The 11,292-nt window shown below is 31.3% G+C and overlaps 1 protein-coding gene across 1 annotated transcript; it reads left to right on the top strand.

Moving 5' to 3' along the window:
* The first annotated feature begins 1,240 nt into the window (after positions 1 to 1,240).
* On the top strand, positions 1,241 to 10,807 carry LOC140039600 (cytoplasmic polyadenylation element-binding protein 1-like). Its single transcript, XM_072085219.1, has 9 exons — positions 1,241 to 1,888; positions 2,028 to 2,548; positions 2,833 to 3,136; positions 3,325 to 3,438; positions 4,749 to 4,835; positions 9,072 to 9,196; positions 9,384 to 9,582; positions 9,801 to 9,895; positions 10,554 to 10,807. Exons 2-9 carry the CDS (start codon positions 2,129 to 2,131, stop codon positions 10,773 to 10,775), a joined length of 1,566 nt encoding a protein of 521 aa, XP_071941320.1. The 5' UTR covers positions 1,241 to 1,888; positions 2,028 to 2,128; the 3' UTR covers positions 10,776 to 10,807.
* The last annotated feature ends 485 nt before the right edge of the window (positions 10,808 to 11,292 follow it).

Genomic DNA, 11,292 nt, shown 5'->3' with positions numbered 1-11,292 from the left:
CATTTTTGTACAAAAGGCAAGAGGTATAATTTGTGATTTGTAAATTTAAAACATAATTTGATTTAATGTGCACGTTTTTTTGATGCGAGTAGTTTAAAAAACCTATTTCTTTTCAAATTCACTCCTTTGATTAGTCAACTGAAGCTATTGTTAATTGAAAGGCTTGTTACATAACCATTACACCAAACTAGCATACACATACTTGTAGTGAAATTAGCCTAAATCACAAACAACATTAAGACAGAGACAAATATATATAAAATATTTATAAAAAAAAAATATATATAAAATAATTCTTTTTTACCGGAGAAATCTTATGTAGGAGAATTTTACAGTAGGCGGAGGTATGCACTCTCGGAGTGTCTTTCTAGTTAGAGATTGGTTTAATTTCGACGGCCTATGAGCAAGTTAGTTCATATTTTTGGACGTGCTTCCTCCTCACCCTAATCCACGGCAGACGACACCACCTCAATGCGTCGTCAGTCGTCGAAAATCGAAAATTGCCTATTCTCTCAAAAGGTATCAATAGTAGCCTGGTTTGCAGATGGCCGATTCCTTTTCAATGTACCCAGGAGGGGAAGACGTTCGGCCATTTATTGAAAAAAAAAAAGAGAGCGGAGCTCAATTATTTCCCGAAAGTCACTTTGCTTTTTAACGAGCCATTGTTTAACATTCGTTCACCGCTTTCGGATTTTTACATTTAGATTTAAAACATGCAATAATTGATTTATCTCTTGAGATAATAACCATCCCTGGAGTTAGCTTCGTATGCGTTAGCTATGGGGTTAGACGAAAAATAATGAGCATAAAATTAGGCCTAACTCTATTTTTCCTATATCATGTGTATTACATTATATTTTCGTATTTCGTATTTTTTTTTTTTCGTATACCGGCAAAAAGTCACGCGATGAGAAAAAAAGTTTGAATAGTGCGCCATCATTTTAAAATGTTAGTTTAGTTATAGTTTGGACTATTCCATTAATGAATAATTGCAAAATGAATAGTTACCAAATTAATCCGGAAATAATGTGAATTTGTACATTGTATGTTACTTCAAATTATTATAGTGGTTGTAATATTATAATCATTATTTATGAACAGATAACGCAGGTGTATCAGTTTCTAAAATGTTTCTACCAAAAAATAGAATAATCCTAATGAATATTAATAAGTTGTAGTTATGTGAAGTACACTGATTGGTTAATATTTACCAGCAGTGTTGCACACAGTTTTCAGATGTTACTGTTTCCAAACGCAACTAATTATCTCCTTATTTTGTTTATTTAGTATCGTCAACTTTACAATTGCTGCGCATCTCAAAACTGTAGCAATAAAGTTTATTTTCACGACATTAACTCTCTACTGAGCAACAACCTCGATTTGAGTGCAAATTCTTGTACCGAATCCGCAGCCGCGGCCGACGACTTCCTTCGACGCAGAACTCTACCTTCTGCTGCTGTTGTAGAGAGACAGAAGTCGACCATCGAACAAGACTATCAACACTGGTCAGGTAAACAGCGTCAACATCAGTTATATTATCGACAACAAATAGTTTCACAAAACAGTGCAGCTCCGACTGGACAATCCGTGGACGTTTTGAGAAGTAATTCAAAACCTAGACATCTTCGTTCTGCTCCTGTTGTTGCTGTATGCACTGGAGGTACAACATCATCATCAGACAACAATCTGGAAGAAGCCGACAAAACTGCTCTACCAGTTACGTGTGATGATCGACAACTAGCTGTAGGAACAGGCCGACGAAGGAGTTCAGATTTTTCGTCGCCATTAGCTAGGCCTAACGTTAATGTTTGTGGAAGCTGTAGTGATACAACGACCACTATCGTTAGTGATTCAAAAGCCACTTCTGTACTTCGATCTAACATTCCAGGTAAAGTAAAAGTTGCCAATATTGTAGGCCCTAGCTAGGCCCTCCTAGCTAGGCCACATTCATTATTGTTGTTTGAAGTGAAGTAAATTGGCTAAAAAGTTCAACCATCATTATGAAACCTTTCTCTTTTATATTACAGATCAATGTGAATTAAATGAAATTGGCTGTCTTCCATTCCTAAGCAATATTACCAACATTTTATCAGACGATCTTCAACATTCTGAACAAAAACAGACAACTATGGCAAGTGCTTTGATACAGCAATCACCACCACAAATAAGTGATGATGTTAACATTCCAAAATCACCGCTATCTTCAGCAATGTGGAGCCCTTACTCTCAATGTTCAAATCCAAAGGATGCGATGACACTGGCTAAGATTGATAGCTATTTAAACGGTTCACTTTCATCAATTTCGGATGCTGGTAATGCTGAGGTAGCAGACATTTTGTGCAAGAAAAAGTGTGCTCATAACAGTCCTCAAAGTGACACTTCCAGTCTTTGGGATTCTGCTTTCTCACCACTGAGCCAACAGGATCGTGCAAGATGCATGAGTCCATCGGATTCAGACACAAGTGGAGTTGGCTCTGAGGGATCGGAACATAGCTTGGGAAATAACAATTTACATATAAACCGCTTGCAAGAAATTGTGATGAAAATGGTAAGATTTCAAATATTATTATTATAATTTTTAAACAATATACTTTGTAGTTTTATCAACTTTAATCATTTCCTATATTATAATTAATATCAATAAACTACTAATTAATTAATATTATGTTTTGTTAAATTACACTTAAAACAATTACTTTTAAATAAAGTTAATATTGAATTAATTGTAACTGTATATTTCTCTGTGAAAGATCACATTGAACAGGGAACATTTTCTTGTACAGTCTTGTGAAGTTGTGAAAAAATGCTATAAAATTATAATATATTTTACAGGAAAGTCTCAAACTTGAGCAGAATTGCAATATTCCAAAGCAACCCACCTGTACAAGCATTCCAAATCATCTTGGTACCTGTACTATGAGCCAAGAAATGCCAATTGCAATGAGTGCCCCCATCGCAACAAATCTACAGAAACAACTGCATCCATCCCAGCACTATATTAACAATAACATCCCCAACTATAACACATCTCAAGTTCCCATGAGCTTCCAAATGGAGAATACAAACTCTCCCAAGGGACATGGAACTGATCCATATGGAATTGAAAAACTCGCAAGAATGAATAGAAATGCAGCAGGTAACAAAATTGTCTGAATCTTTGCACAATAATTATTTTTATCTTTTTTAGTTTACCAAAATCTTGCATGGAAATGTATTTGAATTTGTTCATACAGAAGTAAGAATGAAAGAGACAATATAGTTAGCCTATTAGTATTATTAATCCTCAAATTAATGACCAAGATGTTGTAATGTTCTAAATTGTAGCCTTATGTAACCCAATGCTCGCCTGGACTGGGCAACTTCCACCCAAACAGTGCAAGAATCCAAGCTACTCCTGTAAGGTGTTTATTGGAGGAGTGCCATGGGATATTACAGAAGGTAAGGTTCTCGTAAAAGATTACAATACATGTTATTGCAATCATACATTTTTATCTAAGCATCAGGTTACCATGACTTGTATCATACAATGATTAACATAGTTGGTTCTATACATTTATCTAGACATTTATTTAGATTTATACTTTGTATATAAAAATATGTATACATATTATAATTAATTCTATATTTTATTTTATTTGGCCCATTAGTATTTTTTGCAAGAATTCATATCATTAACACAAAATAAAAAGAAAAAAAATCCTCTCTTTTTTAACATTGTTTAGATCTTAGACACTGTAACAAAAGTGCTGTGAAAGTAATATCAAAGGATGTGCGACTCTGTAATAATTTAAATAAATTTAAATTATGATAGTATATCATTTATATCACTTACTTATTATCTATATCAGTATTGACCCTATTCCTAGAAAAGTTGCAAGATCAGTAACTAACAGGAAATACTTAACAATTGCATCTGTTTCTGACCTTAAAAAATCCTCATCAAATTTTATCCGGTAGATCTTAAAATAGTGAAAATTGAACCACTCAATCTGATAAAAAAAATTATACATATTATCACACTGTAATAATATAATTCATAACATAATTACGCTCATAAACTGTTTCGATAATACAAGATACAGATTATTTACCTTTACACAAACAAAACCCATTACTACACAGTATGAAATTGAAACTATAGGTTTGTGCATTTTTAAAACATGTTGTGATATGATCAACTCTGTTAGTGTTTGTTACTCTTTAATACGTTCTGGGACCTTTGCAGAAGCACAATACATATTTGAAATGTTGATGCACTGTAAATGATTTTGTTAGTTATTAATGAGCTATTAATAATTAGTCATTTGGTAGTGTTAATTATACAGAATTATATATATATCCAAAGGCAAATTACTGAACAAATGACAATGCTGTTGGTATCAGTGACTGGATCTCAATGGAGTATAATTAATAAATTAAAATAATGAAATATTTTATATTAATAAACGGATTTTATCATACTTTTTATATACTGTATGCTTTGTTGTGTGAATCGATTTTTCCATGTACTTCTAGTTTTGGAACAAATAAAGTTTAATTTTTTTAATAATATTATAATAGGTTTTAAATTATTAAGCAAATACAATTTCACATGTCTGATAATAGTAAATCCTGTAGGTTTTTTAAAGAATTTTTTTTTTTCCATTTTCCCCTATTTTTAGCAATATTTTAAAATCATTCATTTCAATGAACTTTACTTAAACCACATTGTTATGGACTAATAAACTCTTATTCAATTTCTTAAATAGCTGGCCTAGTTGCTGCTTTTAGTCAGTTTGGAAATGTGAGGGTTGATTGGCCTGGTAAGGAGGATAATTCCAAATCTATGCCAAAAGGTAAGACCACAAGCTATATTACCATCAATGTTGAACTTTAAAGAAATTGTCAAGGACATGGATTAAACATTCTACAATTATGGTTTATCTGGCTGTTTCAATGCCATAGTAATATCTTTACGTTTATGTATTTTTTTTTAACGCTAAATTCATATTTTCAGATGAGAGTTGATATTAAAGTTCGATTTTGATACTTTTATAAATTATTATAATTCTGTTTGTGTAAATTGTCCAAACACATATTAGAGCGAGTACGGTATCGACAACTTTTTGAGCACATTAAACCAGAATTCTGCTAACTTTTTATTTCACGGCCTGTAAAAATACTCTTCCTGGGACCAACCTGCGGCCCAACTGCACCCAAATTTGGGCCGTGGCTCATAGTTTTAGGGACTAATTCTGTTAACCAATAAAAAGAAAGCCAGGTATGAAAGCATGCAGGAAATCCTCTATATGTGCTGATCAAAGCACATATAGAGGATCAAAGCACCTTAGCTAACAAATTTCTGTGTGAATTAAACACTCAATCCTTTATAGAGAAGCAATTGGATTTATAGCCGTTTCCGTAGTAAAGTTCCGTGCTTGCATATTTTGAAAAGATAATAATATTAGAAATTATTTAAATGTTATACACTATTAAAGATGTATAGTGTCCCCTAAAAACATGAATAATAAAGATTATTAAAATCAGACTTTGACTAGGCCATCACTTCCATAGAAAAAACTTATAAAATAATAAAATAACAGTTAAATTCAACCAAAAACATTGGCTGGCAGCCAATTCAACTTTTTTCATTTTTTTTTCAATTTTTTGCTTTAAATTACAGTTTTTTCAGGTAAATTATTTGTTTTATGATCCAATTGTTTGGTCAAAGTGAAGTAACTATCATGTGACATTACAATGGCATATATCCAACAAAAAAAAACATATTTAATGCTTTAACCATGAAAGACCCTTTACTACTGTGTGTTTAGTTAATTTGTACATTAGTTTATAAATGTAACTACTCAGAATGTAATCTCGGACTTAACAACCTCCATGGAAACCAGATATTCTTCAAAACCAGAATGAATGTTCTGAAGTTGCCAAATTCTCTTTTAAATACTACTACTTTTACATTGTGGTGTCCTGCTTAAAGATTTGACCGTAGTATTAGTTTAGGTCTAATAATTGTACTGTAAAGAAAATGTTTACTTTAGTAATTAATGGTTTGTGAAGTGGTTATTCATTCACTTTCACTATTATCTAATGCGATTAAAAATGCTGAGGCCTTTGTACACTGTCCATTATAGGCAACACAGAAGCAAACATCTTTAGGAAATTTAAAATCATATAAAATATTAATGGTTTTTAAAGGAAGAAGAAAAAGGACACAATGACAATGACTACAGGATTAACAAGTGTAAAACTTACAAATATTTAGGGGTTGAAATTGATAATAAACTTAAATTTGATGCAAATAGTAGGTGCATATACAATAAATTACAAAAACGTCTCTTCTTTCTACGCAAATTAAACTCTTTTAAGATTGACCGTACTATTTTACAACTTTTTTATACTTCTATCTTAAACAGTGTACTTAGTTTTTGCCTAATATGTTATTATGGTAATTCACGTTTTAAAGATAGACTTTTACTTAATAAAATAGTTAAACAAGGCAGTAGAATAGTAGGCTCTGAACAAATTCAACCTGAAGTTTTATATAAGGAATTAGTAATTAAAAAATTGAAAATTATTTTAAAAGACCACGCTCATCCTCTGCACTATAAATTTAACAAAAGTCAACGTTGTGACAGACTCCTTCAAAGAAAAATTAAAACAAATAGATATGGCAATTCATTCGTCCCTGCCGCTATACGATTATATAATGAATGATAATATCATTCATTATATAATCGTATAATCGTATTTTATGCGCTAGTTTTATTTTTTGTAGTATTTTAAATCGACTTTTTAGGATTTTATATGTATATTTTGTATGGCTTTTTTTATCGTATTTTATATTTTATGTACTGTATCCATTTTATATTTGTATGTACTGTACTTTTGAAAAGGCCAACAGAGTTTCCCCATGGGGATAATAAAGTTTTAATTGAATTGAATTGAATTGAAGTGTAAATTGGATTTCTAACAGTTTCACTTTCAAGCCCCTAATTTGGCACTCCCCTATTCAGGGGAGACCCCTATTAGAGGACATTTTCTCATAAATAAACAAGGGGACAATATGGTTTAACTCTAAAGCCAACCATTATTCAAGGGACAACCACAATAAGGGACGTTTTGTTGGGTTCTGAAGGTGTCCCCTTAATAGGGGTTTTACTGTATTAGATAAAATATCTAATAGCAAATTCTTAATTCATTGTTATATTATATCTTAATTTGTTTTCATTTTTATAATGGAGAATTGCTCTGAGTATTTCAATTTGATATCACCCGTATACTTTGAACAAATCACAAATTCGTATTTTTATTTACATTAATATTATTCCTTAAAATATAATTAAAAAACAATGCATAAATTGGGTAATATTAAAAAATATTGTAATTTACTGAATTTATTGCTTTAAATAATATTGTTGAGGTAAGATATCATCTTTTTTTAGTATGCCTACCGCTTTAATATCACCTGTATAACAACACCTATTTGTGCTTGCTTCCCTATAATTTCCACTCCCAGGAAGTAATTCTAAACCACCGGGATATTCAACTCATATTCAACTATACTTCCGTAACCAAGCCTTTATGCACAAAATAAGATTACTCAGCGTAAATTAAATTTCAATATTAATATCCAAATCATCTCTTTACAAGACAAGGCCTCAGAAAAATGGTTGGTTTTACGATCAGTAAACCAACAATTTATTTGTCTAAAGAGATTGTAAAATGTAATTTGGTTTTTTTTTTCAATAATCTACAATATATTTAACGGTAATTACCCTCAACAAAGTGTTCCCTGAATAAAGGTGTAACGTATATATATACAATATTTCATGGGAAAATGTGTCTTCCTCCTTAGGTGTCCTCTGATTAGGGATGTCCCAAAGGAGGGGCCATATACTGTATACAAACTTAACTTAATGAACCAAAGTGATTTATAAATACAAAAATATTAAAAACATTTTAGATATTCAGTAATACCTTGTTTTTAATGTGTTTTTTTTGCAATTCTTGTTTATAAATGAAACTAAACATTTACTAAGACAGCTAATAATATCTGGCCATTAGCCAGAATAAAAATCAACATAAATAGGTAATATTGTATTTGTTATTATATTATTATTTTTAATAAATTTGTTAAATTTAAGGAAATAAAAACAAATTTTATATCGATTTGTGGATGGATAAATTTTTAATAAAACGGTTCTGACCTATATAAAGTGTATGTTGTGGTTGAACTTGATAATGTTTTTTGTTCATATTCATATTGTGTTGTCTGAGAGGGTCCTTTAAAGTGAGTGGCCTCAAGGTTGAACCAAGTGTCAATTGTGTTGTGTAGTGTTCTCAACAGGTGTTTTTTTAAACTGGTGAATCACGATATCATTTTTTTTTCTGTGCTAATGACACAAAAAGTATGTGCTTATATTCTTGGGTTCAAATCTTACTGATGTAATTTTTAAAAAATTTGTAGCAAAAATTTAACAACAAATTTGCTTGCTTTACATATTCAGTTGCTCATTTTGCTAGTTGCATTTTTTACAACTATCCAAGGTTTGCTAGAGAATAAAATAAAAAGTATATTTTCTACTAGCCCTGAATCATGCATTTTTATTTGTTAGATGAAATAAAAATATTCAAATACATTATTTTCAATGTCTTTAAATCAACAGAGGTGTGAAGACATTCAGTTTTCTAGATTAAAATCCTAAATTTAGGGTGAATTACATATGCTTATTTAATTGATGTATGTGAAAATGTTGGTTTGCATTTAATTCATTGTTATACTATTATATCTTAATTTGTTTTCATTTTTATAATGGAGAATTGCTCTGAGTATTTCAATTTGATATCACCCGTATACTTTGAACAAATCACAAATTCGTATTTTTATTTACATTAATATTATTCCTTAAAATATAATTAAAAAACAATGCATAAATTGGGTAATATTAAAAATATTGTAATTTACTGAATTTATTGCTTTAAATAATATTGTTGAGGTAAGATATCATCTTTTTTTAGTATGCCTACCGCTTTAATATAACAATGTATGTGAAAATGTTGATTTGCATTTACAGGTCATGTGTACATTGTGTTGGAATCTGACAGGGCTGTAAAGACTTTACTTGCTTCATGCCGACAGGATTTGCGAACTGGAGGATATTATTTTAAAATTGCAAGCAAGCGCGCAAGATGCAAAGAGGTAAGCCATACCGTAGGTTGGTAAAAATAAAAGACTTGGGTGAAATGATCATGGATAAATTGATAGAATTGACACTGGCAGCAGCATCAGCCTGGCAAATTCAAACTCGTAAACGGACAATTCCCAACAGCCACTCAATCAGCTGCATCCTAAATTTGCTAACCAATTTGTTTACTTTTTGTCATAGATCCAGGTGATCCCTTGGATTCTAGCAGACAGCAACTTTGCAAGATGTCCCTCACAGCGACTGGATATTAACAAGACCGTGTTCATCGGAGCTCTGCATGGCATGATGAATGCTGAGGGTCTTGCCCATACCATGAATGACCTGTTTGGAGGCGTCGTGTATGCTGGTATAGATACAGACAAGTTCAAATATCCAATCGGTTAGTTTACTTATATCTTAGCCCATACACATCAATACAATAGAGTAATTGATATATGCAATTCCCTTCATATTACAATTGTTGATTTATGGAGGCGAGTTTCTGTGAAAGAAATACTGTGTTTCATCTAATCTATATTTTCATGTCTAAATATTTTTGTGCAATCAATGAATCCTTAGATAAATGTTTGATACTGTAATCTTTAAATTATCATACAGGTTCAGGACGTGTTACATTTAATAACATGAAATGTTACATGAGAGCAGTTCAGACGGCCTTTGTTGAGATAAGAACAAATAAGTTCAGAAAAACTGTGAGTACATCCATTGATGCCTAAGAATACCAGAATTACTTATTATTTATTATTATTTATTGAGTGGAGTTGTAGCTTGGTGGTTATGATGCTTGGCTACCAATCCAAGGGTCTTTGGTCCAAGTCCGATCATGTTGGGATTTTTTTCTAATGACAAATTTACAACTCCACTCCCAAATACTTGTAATACTAGACTTTGTTTATGTACAGCATCTTGTGTATATGTCTTGTGAACAGGATTGCCACCTTTAAGAAAGATAGTGAATGGATTCGCTTATGGTCCTTGGCAATTTGCCTAAATATATAAATTAAAATAAAAAATTCAAACAATATTAATATTCTTGAACTCCACCGGACAGATTCTGGGATGAAGCGAGCTCCTGTTTTGATATCATCAATATCATGTTGTGCCTTTAAATTGCTGAAATAATCTGTAAAACTAGTTCTCTAGCATTGATTCCTGCCATCTAGAATTACTATTTCTAAAATGTTTAAACCCCAACCCTGGTAGGACGACTGCATTAAAAAGTAAACCCTTTTTCGTTCAAAGGTTTTTTGATCATTATCAAATTAAATTCTCCCTTTATAAACGCTTCTATATGGCCACAAACTTCTAACTAACGTGCAATCAGAAATCTATATTTTAATTCCAACACAGGTACAAATTGATCCTTATTTGGAAGATGCAATGTGCAGCATGTGTCAATTACAGCCAGGCATCTTTTTCTGCCGTGAGATGGCATGTTTCAAGTATTACTGCCACTCCTGCTGGCTATGGCAACACTCGTTAGAGGAGCTACAATATCACAAACCACTTATGAGAAGCATGCGTGCTAAGGACAGCATTCAGAAACCAGTCTTTCCGGTCTTCAACGAATAAACAACCTTGAAAATATTCCATTACAATAATTAGCAGAAGATGAATATTTTTCTGATAAAAAAAAAATGATTTCTTTGAGATTTTTATCTACAAAAGATTCACATTGATTTGAACAAAAAAATTATTCCAATCAAATTTCTCAAATAAGTTTGATCCAATTCCTAAGAACATTCTGTTAAAATAAATATATATATATAGCAGTATTTAAGATACATTATAATGTATATAGCCTTAAAATGGAAATACTAAAAACAAAATGAAAAAATAATTATTGTGTAGATGATATTAATTATAGAATTTAATATTTTCTAGTTGTCCAAATCACTTTTTTTGGGTTGCTTAGAAAAGAGTGAAGCAATGTTAATATTAGGCCTCAAGACAAAACTGATTGTTTGCCTTTGATTTTTGCTTTTAGCAATGTGTGATAATTTTCAACGAGGTTATCATGGTTTTTCTGTCCACCTTTTAGGAAACTCCCTTTACAAATGATATATTAATTAAACCCTAAATTTTAAAA

The sequence above is a fragment of the Antedon mediterranea genome, chromosome 2 (assembly GCF_964355755.1).
Source record: "Antedon mediterranea chromosome 2, ecAntMedi1.1, whole genome shotgun sequence".
Taxonomy (NCBI): domain Eukaryota; kingdom Metazoa; phylum Echinodermata; class Crinoidea; order Comatulida; family Antedonidae; genus Antedon; species Antedon mediterranea.
The sequence above is the reverse complement of the archived record's forward strand: the minus strand, read 5'-3'. Positions and strand labels throughout refer to the sequence as shown.